Source organism: Lampetra fluviatilis, chromosome 26 (genome assembly GCF_964198595.1).
Source record: "Lampetra fluviatilis chromosome 26, kcLamFluv1.1, whole genome shotgun sequence".
Taxonomy (NCBI): Eukaryota; Metazoa; Chordata; class Hyperoartia; order Petromyzontiformes; family Petromyzontidae; genus Lampetra; species Lampetra fluviatilis.
This window is the reverse complement of record NC_136300.1, coordinates 8,675,844-8,692,717: the sequence shown is the minus strand read 5'-3', so window position 1 is coordinate 8,692,717 and position 16,874 is coordinate 8,675,844. Positions and strand designations below refer to the sequence as shown.

General features: G+C 51.3%; 1 protein-coding gene across 1 annotated transcript; it reads right to left on the bottom strand.

Moving 5' to 3' along the window:
• Positions 1-22: 22 nt before the first annotated feature.
• Positions 23-16,698, bottom strand: LOC144942033 (3-oxo-5-alpha-steroid 4-dehydrogenase 1-like). Its single transcript, XM_078868651.1, has 5 exons — positions 16,186-16,698; positions 14,372-14,538; positions 2,994-3,095; positions 2,195-2,345; positions 23-1,531 (listed from the first exon to the last, which is right to left on the bottom strand). The coding sequence occupies exons 1-5, from the start codon at positions 16,539-16,541 to the stop codon at positions 1,465-1,467; spliced, it is 843 nt and encodes a 280-aa protein (XP_078724777.1). The 5' UTR covers positions 16,542-16,698; the 3' UTR covers positions 23-1,464.
• Positions 16,699-16,874: the final 176 nt, after the last annotated feature.

Below are 16,874 nucleotides of genomic sequence, written 5' to 3'. Positions count from 1 at the left end.
TAGTGAGGATCCATTACAGATAAATACTTTATAAGTACCCAGGCATGACACAAATATTCGATAAAACTAACGCGATTCAGTATATTCGTTTCAAAAACTAAAATTATACAAAGATGGTTAAAAAAGCGTGTTCCTGAGTTTGGATGGTTGGTGGATGTTAACCGCTGTCTCGTGCACTCGGATTGCTGAACACACTGCGAGGTCATGCGATATGACCCTCCATGTCGATTTCAGTGACGTGAGAGTAACTTTATGCGAAGATTTTTTACTGGTAGGAACCGCCAGGTTACACCAGCCCACAGGGGATTATTGTGTCCGTCGTGCAGGGAGGGGCTGGGTGGGGAGGGGCTGGGTGGGGAGGGCTAGGTGGGGAGGGGCTGATCACCCTGTGGTGCCCTTATAAAACTCAACGTTTAACCTACTCACGCCGGCTTGTGCCCGCCCTCACAGTCGGCCATATTTGCGGAAAACACCACGCCGCCGTTGACCCTGGCCATTGACCGAGCAACCCAACGTTCCTACCAGCTCCCTCTGCAGAAATGTGTTTAAAATACTACAGTATTTTAGTGCTTGCAGTTAAATTTTATGAAAAGCATATGGACATTAGCAATCATTTAATAAAAATCGTACGTTTTAGGCCATGCAGTCGCAGAACCTTATGCGATATAACAGACACGTGACCGATAGTGGTTCTGCAGAAACTCCTTGCGGGACTAAAACAACATCATTATTATTTTGCTGCGCTAAGGGGGATTTTGGTCATCATTGTGCTGTTGCAACACCCACCTCTGCTGTCCCCACTTCCACTGCTCAGTGCACCCCCTCCCCACTTCCTGTGTCTGGGGGGAGGGGTGGGGCTTAACCAGAAAGAGGCAGGGCATACGATGAGGGGGCAGGGCCTAAAAGGAAAGGCACAGCTGAAACAGGAAGAGACATTTGGGCATGATGTATGTACCGTATATAGAACTTCTTTCGCACCCTACGTAGCCAATAGTGCCAATCGGAGGTGCGGGGGAAGGACAACAAAACTAAAGGAATTAGTTTCCAATCTAATCGGGAAGACATGATGAGGGTTAAAGGCTTAAGGCAGTGGGGGGCAGAGAGGAAGGAGGTGGGGGCCTCTCGAGGCCTAAAGAAAGAGGGGAGGGGCCTGAATAGGAAGGGGAGGGGCCTGAATAGGAAGGTGAGGGGCCTGAATAGGAAGCTCAAATACACCACCTCCAATTAGAACGGCCGCAAAAAAGTACAAAAATTAGCAAATCTCATATAAAAATGACAGTGACGTAAAAAAAACCTATTGTCCATAAGGAGTAGTGCTTCGACCGCTGAACTCCCCTGTTGATTTAAGGAAATGCAAGCAGATTATTAAATATGTGCAACAGGCAGCACACATTTAATTCTGCACAGGCCAACTTACACTATTAATAGCACCCAACCCACGTGTGTAATTTGTTTAATTTGCATTTAAAATAGGAAAGGAATGACAGCTTTTCTTTTCTTGGGGTAGTCTTCAAACTTTTCCAGATACCATCTGCAGCAAACAGAACAAAACGCCAGAGGTTACCAATTAAAATTGCACTGTGCAGCACCGAACCTACATGCAGTGGTACTCAAGTTAGGCGAAGTGCTGTTAATTTATTTTGGGGATGATCTCTGTAACCGGGGTTGTGCTCTGGGGTTGTCTATCACATGTTGGCAGTTTATTTTTTACTTTGTAATCCTAAAAATGGGTGAATTATTTAGCAAAATATTACTTTCGTGTATGTTTTGATTACTGATTAAATGAACGTTTGTTTTTTTACCTTTCATTGCTAAATCAAAAAGGTGACTTTAATACACCGAGAGGACTATAATCGTGTTGGCTCGGTGATTTCACGCTCTCTTCAGCAAGAGAACCATCGCATAAGAAGCGGCTGCTGTTGCTCCGAATGTGGACCGTGACGTCAGCATACAACGGCCGACTTTTCGAATGATGCCGCGGGATCTTTAGCATCCACTGTGAAGCAGACGGCACACGTCGTAGTAGTATTTTTTTACGACAAATTCACCCGCAGTATTAACCAGGGCGGTCGCCCGGCTCGAACCACAAACCTCGGCAACAAGCGGCGAACGCGCCACCTCTAGGCCGCGTCACCACCCGTGCTGGGTCCTCGCGCCATGCCGTGTGTGGAGGGGTGGAGGGGTGTAGACTCACCTGTGGTGGTGAACGGAGCGTGGCCCGATGACCGTGATGGTGAACACAGAGAAAGCCCAGGCCTGCAGGGTGCAGCACGCGACGGCAAAGCCCAGCCACTCCACCATCTCCCCCAAGAAGTTTGCTCCCGATACGAACTCAAACATCCCTCCTAGAAGAACAATACGGACACGTGCCAATGGACATCGGTAAGTAGACGCATCTTTTTGGGTGACACGTTGTTGCCAAAAATTCCAAGTGGCCATCCTGGGAGAAGCCAACAGTGATCAAACTACCAACGGAATGTGGAAATTCCACCATTGGCTTATGACCACCAATGGAGATGGATGCCTGCTGTTGCTTATTCGAACATGGGAGATACGTCTTGTCAAGTCAAATGCAATCCTCCACTGATGGTAAAAATTACATGTTTTTTTCCACGAGGCTGTCACCTGGTCCGTGATGTAAATCTATGGTTAGAGTTAACTGTAACAACATGACAGTGTGACAGAGTTAACTCTTAACAGAATTATGACTCAAGATAAGTTGCACACGAGGAGAAACAGACCACACATTGTCCGATTTATCCGCAACATTTATTCTAATTTGAACAGTAAAAATTCCACGAATGCAAATTTTACGTAACCTACATCGAATTCACTCCCTACCATATAGGTTATGTTATCGTGAACTTCTGTATATTGAGTTGCCGTACAACGAGGGAAGACCGCATGCCAACATTTGAAAAGGCATGATTCGATATAAAAACTACCATTAAGAGGTTCGTAGAGGGAGGCGGGGCACCTGCTGGGCTACTGACCGCGAGGGATCTTGTAGCCCGTTTCACCGGGCTTGCGTAGATTCCGCAGAATGTGGTCCGAGTGCAGGTTTATCAGCAAACCAGCAAGCCAGAGCAGTGCCCCTAGCCACACCACACACAGACCGCACCGCCAGGGTCACACGAGGTCAGCCACACTCGGATACTCGACACACCCAAACACACAATGTAGCGGGTACGGTTGTGTTTCAGTGTTCAAAACCGCAACCTGAGAGCCACAAATAACAGGCAAATCGCGGACAAAAACCAATGGCTGACTTCCGCTTCAATTAAACGTATACCAAGAAGTGACAATTGTATTTACTGAAAAGCTTAATAATTTCAGAAAAATTAACCGTGCTTCAAGAAAACAAAACCACGTTTGGATTGCTATGAAATAATGAATGCATACCTCTACTCATAGCAGCTTGGCAGTTGTCAACTTTACCACACGTGGAATGATGTTATATTTGAGGACATTACCAATCTAGCAGCCCTCATGGCATCCATCACTCCTCCCCTGACATTTTTCGATTTAAAGCTTTCGTGACTGCAGGGATTCATCTTCTTGGTTCTTTCGGTAAAGTCACGTAGAAGGGAAGTAATAAAATAATAAAAATAAAACATAATAAAATAATTCTCACGACGTTTCGGCCACAACGCAAGCAGCCGTCCTCAGGTGAAAACCAGGTCTGTCGAGGCGACAGCGTCTGAATGAAACAGCACCATGCTTGGAGCATATATTTAAGCTGGCATAAATATGCTGAATTCCTCTTGATATGCAAATTCTTTTGTCAAGGCGCCCTTTCCCCCCCTTCCAACCCAGCTTAAATATATGCTCCAAGCATGGTGCCGTTTCATTCAGACGCTGTCGCCTCGACAGACCTGGTTTTCACCTGAGGACGGATGCTTGCGTTGTGGCCGAAACGTCGTGAGAATTATTTTATTATGTTTTATTATTTTATTACTTCCCTTCTACGTGACTTTACCGAAAGAACCAAGAAGATCCTCCCCTGACAGTCCAAGTGCAGCTAAATTAGACCCCTTGTAAACTTGTCGACTGCTATAGCCAATAACCTCCTTATCACAGTCCACTGCATCGTGAACACTGAAGTACTACCTAAATACAGAGAACCTTTTACGACCTCCGCATTGTACCTTATTTCTGAAACCTGTCAGAAAGTAGTTCAAATATTCAGGAAACCTTCCTACCACTGCAAATTAAAATATATGTTTGTGTTAGGAAAAGTCACCTTAATATTCCCAGGGCCCACCCTCAGTACTTACAGGTGCCTAGAGCTGCAATGGCCCAGGCAAAGGTCCCCGCTAGCAAAAATTAATCATCACTTTGCACACGGGTGCAAATGGACCGTTGCGATATCCAAGTCTTATACCTCTCATACTCCACACTTTTTTTTAAACAATCTTAAACAATTGTAATGCGGGCGTAAGCGACCTTCCGGAGGTGACGTCACGGGGGGTGGAGTCATGTGACGTGGGGGTAAGGTTCGGGGCTTTAAGCGGGTAAACCGGAAGGGGAAAGTAGTCGGGGTGTGAGCGGAAAAGAGTGAGGCCACGCGGGAAAGTGTGGAGAGGGGGGGGCGCCGACGGCGATCGGGAGCCAACCCCGAAGATAAGAGGAAGCTGCGGAGTGGTGTGCAGCTGGGGGAGGAGACAGCCAGGAGGGCTGCGTGTTAGAGGCAGCGGTGTGGCTGCCAGGAGGAGCTGCGGAGAGAGAGAGAGAGGGGGCTGCTTGTTAGAGGCAGCGGTGTGGCTGCCAGGAGGAGCTGCGGAGAGAGAGAGAGAGAGAGCAAGAAGCTGTGAGAGCTGCGGAGGGAGAAGAGCAGCAGAGAGTACAGCCAAGGGGGGCTGTGTGAGAGAAACAGCAGCGGAGCTGCTGTTGTGGATCGGGCCGACATTGGAGTCAGCACCGAGGAGAAGCTACAGAGTAAAGACAGCCGTGTGGGTGTACAGCACGAACCGAATAATAAAGGACACTGAGCCAGACATCGTGGTCCAGTCGTATATTACACTGGTGTCGGAAGTGCAACGGCATGTCGAAACAAGTGAGGAAGAAAGTTAATCCGGCGCCTGCATCGGCTTCTTCGTCCGACGACGACGAACTCCCTCCAACCGCGGATCCTGTTGGGGTGGTGGAGGAGAGCCCGGCTGAGGAGACCACGGGAACGGGAGTGGAGGATGTTGGCGCGGTGGCGGGTCCGTCGACATCATCAGACGCGGATCAACGATGGCAAGCGATGGCGGTACAACTGGAGGCACTTAAGGACGTCCTGGCGCATCTATGCCATCTCGTCGCGCCAGGGACGATGGATGATGCAAGTGGTGCTCCGCGGGCCGCCACGTTGCCTGTCCTGCCGCCGCCATTGCCCACGCGGCAAGAGGCCGCCATTTTGCGCGCTCCGTGGCGCCAAACCGCCATCTTGGCCACGCCGCGGGCCGACGCCATTTTGAATTTGCCATCACAACCACCACCATTGGAAGACGGCGAGAAGAGGAGTCGGAGTCGCCACCTTACAACAGTTAAAGAATTTTCCGTCGGTGGGGACTGGAGCGCGTTCGCCTGCCGCTTCTTGGCGGCGGTACGCACAGCAAGATGGACCGATGCGGAGGCTTTGGAGGTGTTGCCGACTCTCCTGGACGACGAATCTGTCCGATTCTTCCGTTCCATAGCGACCGATAAGAAGGCAACTTTATGTGGTGTTTTTCAAGAAATGGCCGATGCTTATGAGCCACCAGATGATGCGCATCGGCGATTCGCTCAACGACAACGAGCACCAGAGGAGTCGCCCGTGGCGTTCAGGGGTGCGGTGCTGGAGCTGGCCATGGCAGCTTATCCTGAGACGCCACAGGACCTGCTGGAGCCTCTCATATTAGGGAAAATGTTGGAGCTGTCTCGGGATCTAGGGATCCCCATGCCTGTGTGTGGGCATGAGAAGCTAACTTCCCGGATGGCTGCTAAGTGTCTCGATGCGCAATTCAACCTCCGTCGCTGGAAACAAGTGACGGCGTGGACGGGGGAGCCCGTCAAAGAAGAGGAGGCGCTGGGGTGGAACCCTGCGCAGGCCGTCTATGTTCCGGATGACCGGGGCCCTCAACAACTGACGGCCGCCTCCGCTCCATGGACGGGACGCGGCGGGCCGAGACCGCGCGCGGTGCTACCAGAACGGGGCCGTCAGGAGGCGAGGCCTGCGCTTCGGCGCAACGAGGCCGAATGTTTCCGCTGCGGGCGTAGGGGCCACTACGCCAGAGACTGCTGGGCCCGCTTCCCGGCTCCGCCGCAGCAGGAGGCCTCGGCACCGGTCAAGTCGGCTAAAGATCCTCCGAAACAGGCATGTCGGCACGCACCAGACACTCGGCAAGGCTTTCCACCTCACCCACCACCTGTGTTGCGCGATCCTATTGTTGTTGTTAAAGAAAGGCCATCGACGGGGCCTTGTCATTCAGTTACGCAGTGGCGCAAATTGGCACGGAGAGTTGTCGCGGCCGCTACGGGTTCGTCCACTGTACCGGGGTCCATACAAGGTGTGGACGTGCGCATTTTGGTCGACTCGGGCGCGTCTGCGACTATTATATCGGATGTCATTTTCCATCTGTTGGGCATTCCGTCGCGGGCTGTGCGTCCGGTTTATGGGTCGTGCGTCGCTGCGAACGGGGGTAGCATGGGTATCGTGGGTCAGGTGGATGCTAAGATATCTATTGGGGATGTGTCGGCCTCGGGTGTTGTGTTGATATCGAGATCTTTGGCGGTTCCTTGTTTGTTAGGCACCGATTTTTTGGCTAAGATGCCCATTTTGATCAAAATCAATGAGAATTGTATTGAACTGCCGGGGGGCCGTCAAATCTCGTTTCTGCCGTCGCCCTGGGGGCGACCTGCTTCGGCCGTACAAGTGCAGGCGCTGTCCGTCGCATCTGTGGACATCCCACCTGGTACACAGATGCTTATACCCTTGCGGTATCGGAAGCCCCTGCCTGATCGGCTAGGAGCAGTAGGGGTCTTGTTGTCACCGTCCGCCACGATAACAACCGGGTTGGCGTTAGTGGGGGCACAGACCATCGTCCGGCCGGATCAATTACCGTTTTTACAGGTGCTTAATGCGGGGGGAGAAAACGTCCGTGTCCCGGCCGGTACGGTTGTGGCACATGCCACTACGGCGTTTGCGACCCATGATTGTCCACATAGCCGGGGAGTTGTTGCTGGGGTTTCCGAGCCAAGGAGTTCGGATGATCGTTGGGTTGCTCAATTATGTGACGAAAATTCTTCCCTGTCCATGGAGCAACGTGGTGCGCTGCGTCAATTGTTGTTGACATATTCCGACGTGTTCAGCTCCGATGATTTGGATTTGGGCCGCACTTCCTTGCTTTACCATCACATTGAGACGGGCGATGCTGCCCCTATTCGATTAAATTCGCATCGGATGAGTCCTGCGGAGCGAGAACACGTACGGGGGGCAGTGGAAGACATGTTGGCTGCGGACATTATATCGCCATCTAACAGCCCATGGGGCGCTCCAGTCGTCTTGGTTAAGAAGAAGGATGGCAAATTGCGATTTTGTGTTGATTTCCGCAAATTGAATAAGATATCGGTGGCAGATGCGTACCCCCTGCCGCGTATGGATGACTCCCTCGACGCATTGTCGGGGGCTAAGTTCTTTTCCACACTGGACCTCTCTTCGGGATTTTGGCAGCTTCCCCTTGACGAGTCCTCACGGGAGAAAACCGCATTCCGTACGCCGCAGGGGTTATTTCAATTCAACTGTCTCCCGATGGGATTGAATGCGGCCCCTGCTACATTTCAAAGATTGATGGAGCTCGTTTTGACGGGGTTGCAGTGGGAGACATGTCTTATATATTTGGACGATATCATTGTCTTCAGCCGCACATTCGATGAACATTTGACGCGGCTGGAGACAGTGTTCACGAGGATGCGTTCTGCCAAATTGAAATTCAAACCAAAGAAATGTCACCTACTGCAACGGTCCGTCCGCTATTTGGGGCACATTGTGAGCGCTGAGGGAGTGTCCACGGATCCGGAAAAGACGGCGTGCGTCCGGGATTGGCCGACTCCGGCCACCGTGGGGGATGTTCGGCGGTTTTTGGGATTTGCCTCGTATTACCGAAGATTCGTGCCGGGTTTTGCGACGATTGCGAGGCCTTTGCATCTCCTTACGGGTAAAGGACGGAAGTTTGTTTGGGGACAGCCGGAGGAGGCGGCCTTTCGGAGTCTGCGTGATCTATTGGCCACGGCCCCAACATTGGATTATCCCGATTTCGATCACCCATTCATTCTTGATACGGACGCGAGTGACACAGGTATTGGGGCTGTGTTATCACAGTCTAAAGGGGGTGTAGAGCGTGTCGTGGCGTATGGTAGCCGAGTCTTGTCTCCTGCGGAAACCCGCTACTGTGTCACTCGCAGAGAACTATTGGCGGTTGTTTTTTTCCTACGGCAATTTCGACCATACCTCTACGGTCGTTCTTTTATTGTGCGTACGGATCATGCGGCCTTGCAATATGCCCTTAAAATTGACCAGCCATCCGGACAGTTGGCACGTTGGTTGGACACGCTACAGGAATTTTCCTTCCAAATTCAACATCGGAAGGGTGTGCGCCATGCGAACGCTGACGCACTTTCCAGATTACCGCGGCGCGCCCCTTGTAAATGTGAGTCGGGGACGCATAGGTGTTCGCCGATTCCAAACCCCCCTCAGCCGCTCACGTTGGCCGTCGAGAAGTCGGACACTCCGATGGAACCGGGACCGGCTGACGGGGTTTTGAATCTGCCGCGGTCTGTCTGGATCCGGGAACAGATGATGGATGAGTCATTGGTGTCCTTGCGGAAGCGGTCTGCTAAGGACGATGGGAGTCCGAGTACGGCTGTGGGGCCGCAAACCGCTCTCCGAGATGGTCTGCTTATGTGGCGGGAGGGGTTCCAGGAACGTTGGCGCCTGGTGGTACCAACGTCCTTGCGGTTCGAGTTGATTAGAACCCTCCATTGTGACACTCTCTTACATTTAGGGGTGCAGAAGACCTTGTTGACGTTGCAACGTCATTATTTTTGGCACGGCATGGCGACAGATGTCGTAGGGCACGTGCGCGCGTGCCCTGCGTGTGCACAACGTAAGCCGCCGAAACATCCTTACGTGCCGCCTCTCCAGTCGATTCAGGTGTCTCGAGTCAATGAATTGGTGGCACTGGACATATTGGGACCTTTTCCACCATCGGCGAGGGGTAATAAATATTTGCTGGTAGGGGTTGAGTACCTCTCCCGTTGGCCGATGGCCTGGCCGTTGCCCGATCAGTCGGCCGCGGCCATTACCGACGCCTTTTTGTTTGGGTATATTATGGATAAGGGGGCGCCTGAGAGACTCCTCACGGACCAGGGCAGGAATTTCTCTTCTAAATTATTGGCGGAAGTGTGCGCGGGCCTTGGGACTAAGAAAGTACGGACATCCCCATACCATCCGCAGACGGATGGTATGGTTGAACGGCTGAACAGGACATTGTCTGCCATGCTTTGCCACACCGTGAGTGAACAACAATCAGATTGGGATCTGCACATCCCCGGGGTGCTTTCGGCGTACAGGATGACGCCTCATGCGGCTACAGGATATTCGCCGTTTTACCTTATGTATGGTCGGGAAAACGTGCCGCCGGTGGATGTGCAATTGGGAACTGGGGTGAAGGGACCTCGTAAACCACTTCCTGAATACATTCAGGACACGGTTCGCCGAGTCACGGAGGCGCGGGAGAATGCCCGCGTGGCTACGGCCAAAGCCCAGGCCCGGAACGAGCGATATGCGCGACGGTCTGAGGGGGAGTGCCCTTGGAAGGTTGGGGACCTAGCCTGGCTTCATTGTCCACAGGTACGTCCGGGGACCTCGCCGAAATTGCACAAACCCTGGCATGGTCCCGTACGCCTCATTGCGGTTCCCAACCCACAGACAGCACGCGTCCAGATTGGGTCTCGTCGCTGGGTTGTGCATACGTCGCGCTTGAAACCATATGTTGCTCCCTTACATGATGCGTCATCCCCCAATGTTGCCTTGCCGGGGTCTGTTGCTGCTGACTCTCCCCTGCCTGCGTCCATTGATCTCGCTGGAGCGCCTGTCGTACCTGTTCCAGACAGGCCGGCCGTGACATTGCGGGGGACGAGGGGCCCTGCTCGGAGGACGCCTGCCAGGTCTGCGGGACCTTCGAGCCCTGCAGCCCTTCCGACCCAGCTGCGGGCACGGTCACAGGACAAGCCCAAGACTAACTCTTTAGGGACACGGGACGTCGGTGGACTTCCAGCTGCGACAGGGGGATTACCCCCTGTCATTCCTCGACTTTCATCGCGTTCCCGTTCTGCGAGTGGGCCGCCGACCGTCCGGGACGGGCCGGCGACCCGCACACGTTCCAAATCGCTTACGTTTCGTTGATTGTTGCTGTCTTGTTATTTTTTTCTTACAGTTGTATTTATTGCATGCTTTTGTACGATCGTTGATGTTCATTGCGTTGTTGTTGTTCTTGTTGTTACATTATATGCTTAGTGTCCTTTAGGGGGGGAAGCTCGGTTCGCCGCATTACGATTTGCTATTGGTCAGCCGAGGTCGGCTGGGATTTTTCTACGGGGGAGGGTGGTGTAATGCGGGCGTAAGCGACCTTCCGGAGGTGACGTCACGGGGGGTGGAGTCATGTGACGTGGGGGTAAGGTTCGGGGCTTTAAGCGGGTAAACCGGAAGGGGAAAGTAGTCGGGGTGTGAGCGGAAAAGAGTGAGGCCACGCGGGCAAGTGTGGAGAGGGGGGGGCGCCGACGGCGATCGGGAGCCAACCCCGAAGATAAGAGGAAGCTGCGGAGTGGTGTGCAGCTGGGGGAGGAGACAGCCAGGAGGGCTGCGTGTTAGAGGCAGCGGTGTGGCTGCCAGGAGGAGCTGCGGAGAGAGAGAGAGAGGGGGCTGCTTGTTAGAGGCAGCGGTGTGGCTGCCAGGAGGAGCTGCGGAGAGAGAGAGAGAGAGAGCAAGAAGCTGTGAGAGCTGCGGAGGGAGAAGAGCAGCAGAGAGTACAGCCAAGGGGGGCTGTGTGAGAGAAACAGCAGCGGAGCTGCTGTTGTGGATCGGGCCGACATTGGAGTCAGCACCGAGGAGAAGCTACAGAGTAAAGACAGCCGTGTGGGTGTACAGCACGAACCGAATAATAAAGGACACTGAGCCAGACATCGTGGTCCAGTCGTATATTACACAATCACAATGCGCATCTGACAAAAACACCTATCTTGACCCCCCAAACTATTCCGACACCTTTTCGTTGGATTTATGCTATTGTTCCATACAACTTACACCAATTCTGCTGCATCTTGGCTCTTTAAAACATTCCTACGGTCACACGCGTCAAATCCTTTCCTATCCGCTTTAAATGCTGAAACTCTTCCAGGGACTGCCTAAATAAAACAAAACCCTAACACAACATCGGATGACATGGCATGTTTCTGTATCAAATTATTGCTGTATCAGGTTACTGATTTATCAGTACATATACTGCTGTATCAGTACCTATACTGTGCTCCAAATTTCTGGAAACCAGTTGCGGGCTTTATGGGGAGTGCGATTCCAAGTGGGTTTGTCGTTTTGCCACACTTTTAGAGATGCTTTCATGCACACTTATTAGGCAGAACCCCACAAGTATCGTCTGACTTGTGTGTTCTGTATTGAACTTAATAAAGAAATAGGAACCCGTTTGTACATGCAACCGAACGACTCCATGCCCCATATGCATCCACCGGCGCGCCCGTTTACAGGGACTCACGGTCCTGCGTGTCCAAGTTCTTAATAGTCAGCCTGCAGCAATATACAGAGCTTTAGTGCCTTCATTGGTGCGGTGTCTCCAGTCTAGCAGTAGACAGAGCACTGATGGCTCCCTCGGTGTGGTGTGCCCGCCTTCCAGCGGTAGGTAGAGCAGGTGGCTTCCTTGAGGTGGTGGATGCAGCACTCCAAAGTCTTGATATTGCCCGACATGAAAGCTGAAGAGGCCCTTGCAGCTCTTCTTCTTTTTGGTTCTTTCGGTAAAGTCACGTAGAAGGGAAGTAATAAAATAATAAAAATAAAACATAATAAAATAAAATAATATAATAAGTGAGAATTATTTTATTTTATTATGTTTTATTTTTATTATTTTATTACTTCCCTTCTAAGTGACTTTACCGAAAGAACCAAGAAGATGAATCCCTGCAGTCACGAAAGCTTTAAATCGAAAAAAATCCTTGCAGCTCTATTTATGTCCTCGTTGTTCTTGGTCTGGCAAGTCCCCGCACTCCAACAGTCGACACCGCTCACCCAGCCCTTGAAGTGGTCTCTCCACACTCCAGCAGTTGATAGAGCCCTCCTCGTGGCCCTGGGTGTGTTGTCCCCCCCCCTCCACTCCAGCAGTAGAGACTGCACCTACACTTTGCAGCCCAGCACACTCAGCCCCAGGTACAGCACTCAGCTTCTGCGGCAGCACTGCTTGAGACTATTGCAGCCCTGGGTGTGTGATGGCTCCACCCTCCAGCAGTGGATCAGGCCCCCTTGCTCCACTCGGTGTGGTTCTTCCAAACTCCAGCAGTGGATCAGGCCCCCTTGCTCCACTCGGTGTGGTTCTTCCAAACTCCATCAGTGGATTGGGCCTTCTTGCTGGTGGCTGGTTCCTGCTGCGCTTGCCTTCCTTCCTTCTCCTCGCATCGCGTCCCCCCAACCCCTTCTTTGTTGCCCCCATCATAGTGGTAATTTTGCACAATTGGGCTTCCCCACACCCATACTACTAAAACTGGTCCCTCCTACTTTAACTGGCACCCGAGGGAAGCCAGGGAAGTGACCCTCAACTTCCATCTCGTCACACCAGTCACCCACCTGCTTGACCCTCCACGAACTCGTTTGAAATCCAGGAAACCAATCTGGGATCGTGCGAGACAATTTGATGAAGCGGGGTCATTTGAAGACCGTTGGCGAACACTGTGGAATTCTGTGGACATTCCAAATAAAGCTCCATCAACCGTTGCAGAACAGCAACAGGTCGCTGCACACACCTCCTCCACAAGTGGAGAAGTAAAGACAACCCACAGTGTGACTGCGGACCCGAACCAGACAATGGACCATATTGCGCACAACTGCTCTCTGGCGGGACTGAGCAGTATTAGGTCACGCTACTCCTGAAGCTATCGCATGGCTTACAGACTTAAACTTGGACGTGTGATTTGCACATACTTGCCATACGCTAGAGCGAGAGACCTGCAGAAACATTGCAGCACTGACCTATTGCGTGCATAGTGGTAACCTTCACACGTTTCAGCTGTTACGTGTGTTAGCACAGGTGACAACAACACACTCATCCATCCACTCACCACACTGCAGGTAACAACAAAAACACATTCACCCTCCACCCACTCACCACACTGCAGATCACTCCTCTCCTCTCTCTGCTTCTTCCCTCAAACGCTGATACACCCTGTGTCTTTTCCAAGCTCTCATAACAACAGCCTGACTCAAATTCGAGAAACGTTTCTACACTTATCCGTTACAACTCTTGACGATGCTTGCTGGCCGCTTGGCATGATGGGCCGTCGGGCCCTGAGGCTCAGCGACTGCGTTCAAACAAAAAAATAAAAATAAGTAATATTTAAAATAACTTTTTTTTAAACAAGCTTTTATGAAATGTACTAGTAATGGAAGAACTCCACGACTCCAGGAAGTGGCCCCGAAGCTTGCCATAACGTAAGGGACCGTGGCCAATTACAGCCAACGTCAGTTGAGCGTGGACAATTAGACCCAAGCCGAAACATAACATATAAAAAAGAATGTTAAATTGTTTTTATTTTTTATGATAGAATATAGTATTGTCATCAGTATGACACAAGCATACCAAGTTTGCAGTCAATACCACATTGGGAAGTGGGTTAAAATTTAGTTAAAAGATTTGAGGATACGACAACAGAGCAAGTTAACAAAAAGCGTGTAAAAGAATGTTTAAAATATACAAGATTTGAGGATACAATAACAAAAGACAGAGTGAGTTAATAGAAAGTGTGTAAAAGAATGTTTAAAATATACAAGATTTGAGGATACAACAACAACAGACAGAGTGAGTTAATAGAAAGCGTGTAAAAGAATGTTTAAAATATACAAGATTTGAGGATACAACAACAGACAGAGTGAGTTAATAGAAAGCGTGTAAAAGAATGTTTAAAATATACAAGATTTGAGGATACAACAACAACAACAGACAGAGTGAGTTAATAGAAAGCGTGTAAAAGAATGTTTAAAATATACAAGATTTGAGGATACAACAACAGCAACAGACAGAGTGAGTTAATAGAAAGCGTGTAATAAAAACCACAAGAGGCGTGCACACACCTGCGACGAAGCGGACGTCGTAGAGCCAGCCGTCGGGGTAGCGAGCGCACGAGATGAGCGTGCGGCTCTGCAAGTAGCCATTGAAGGTGCAAAACGCCAAGGCGAGGAGGAAGGGCACGAACGGCATGGGTTTCGCTCCGCGGAGGAGGAAGGGGTAGATGAGTGCCCTGCACACACGCGGGAGGTGCAGAGAACAAGCGGGCGTGTGGACCAGGTCCTGATAAGGGAGGTAAGGGTGGAGGGCACAGTGGTTAACACTTCAATTTCGATTTAAAGCTTTCGTGACTGCAGAGATTCATCTTCTTGGTTCTTTCGGTAAAGTCACGTAGAAGGGAAATAATACAATAATACAAATAAAACTAAGACGTAATAAAATACAATTCTCACGACGTTTCGGCCACAATGCAAGCAGCCGTCCTCAGGTGAAGAACAGGTCTGTCGGAAAGATAGCGTCTGAATGAGACGCTGTGTTGTATTTTATTAAGTTTTATTTTTATTATTTTATTATTTCCCTTCTACGTGACTTTACTGAAAGAACCAAGAAGATGGTTAACACTTGTTCGTCAGCAAGAAGGGCCTGGATTAGATCCACACTCGGGCACCTTTCTCTGTGAGAGTTTGTATTTTCTCCTCTTTACTCTTTGGTTCTTTCGGTAATGTCACGTAGGTAGAAAATAAAATAAATCACGACGTTTCGATTGCAACACAAGCAATCATCATCGGGTGGGAAAACCACAGTAAGCATTTTTTTTTTTGCTGAAGTGGGAAATGTTCTTGCTGTGGTTTTCCCACCTGATGATGATTGCTTGTGTTGCAATCGAAACGTCGTGATTTATTTTATTTTATACCTACGTGACTTTACCGAAAGAACCAAAGAGTATGGATTCCAGCGGTCACTAAAGCTTCAAATCAAGATGTTCTCCTCTTGTTCTGCGGGAGGGGGGGGGGGTTACTCCGAATTTTCTGGTTTCTTCTCTGTGACTGGTATTGGGCCAAGACATCGCAAGAATGAACGACACTGCAAATTACTCAATTGCTATTGAACACACAGCAGCAGGAGCAGCAACATCGCCCCCTACTGTTAAATCTTGGCAGCACCCTCCTAAGTAAAACGCCTAAACTCTCGTCTAGCCTTGCCCAGTGTGTAAACACCTTTAAAAATCATTGATCTTCTGGGTCAGACAACGTGAGTACAATGCCATATGAACAAATACAGTTGTCACGTAACCAAACGCACCGACGTATATATTGCATCAGCACGCCAGTGTGTCGGAGAGCGATCCACACACACTTTTAACAACGCTGATATCATTTTTCGATTTAAAGCTTTCGTGACTGCAGGGATTCATCTTCTTGGTTCTTTCGGTAAAGTCACGTAGAAGGGAAGTCATTTTTATTATTTTATTACTTCCCTTCTAAGTGACTTTACCGAAAGAATCAAGAAAACGCTGATATCAATTCAGCAGAAGTAATCATCAGCAGCAGCAGTAGCCGCATCAGCAGCCGCATCATCATGACCTGAGAAATCAGCAGGCCGCACGTTAAAGACGAGCCACAGTCGTGCGAGTGTGATCATGCGACCCAGACTGTATAGCAAACCCATAGAGACACACACATCGCGACATCGGGACCCACACACACACATTAAAGACAAGCCAGAGTGGTGAAATGTGTCCATGCAACCCAAACTACTGACCATGCATCAAAGCAAACCACCACCGTCTGCGCTCATACAGTGGAGGAGCAATAACAAAACTCCACCAACTCTCCTGCAGCAGCAGCAGAAGCACCATCGATCACCATCAGCATCTCACCGTTGAAAGTAGTGGCCGATGAACATGGCGAGCAGCACGCGGTTGGGCCAGGGCACGAGCGGGCCTCCCGGGTAAACATCCCCGCCGTGGTCGCCCGGCAGCGCGGCGGCCGCGCCGTGCCAGCTGATGAGCCAGACGGGCACGGCGAGCGCGGGCAGCTCCTGCACGACCCAGGCGAGGCGCGGGGGCAGCCCCGGGCCCCAGCTGCGGGAGCCGTAGCGGCCGTAGGGGATGCGGAGGCGCAGCGCGGGCAGCAGCAGCAGCACCAGCAGCAGCAGCGGGGCGGCCACGCCGGCCAGAAGCAGCGCGGCCGCGTCCAGCGCCCAGCGCTCGGCGCAGTCACTCCACGTGCTCATGGCCGTGGGGACGGACGGACGGGATGGGACGGACGTCGGCCCAGGGAGGGGAGAGAGCGGAGGAGAGACGCGGCCGAGAGAGCGATGGAGAGCGCGGTGGTTGATGTGTGCCGCTGTTGCTGCGTGAAGGTGCGTGCGATTCACGTTCAGGGGCCCCCCTCGCACGGGGGGTGGGGAGTGGAGGGGGGTGGGGACTGGGGAGGGGGGGACTGGGGAGGGGGGGGGGACTGTGGCGGTGGGTGGGGGGGACTGGGGGTGGGGTGGGGGGGGACTGTTGTAGTACAGAGTTAGACTGATGGCCTTAATCTAAGTTGTCTTGTGGTTGTTGGTTGT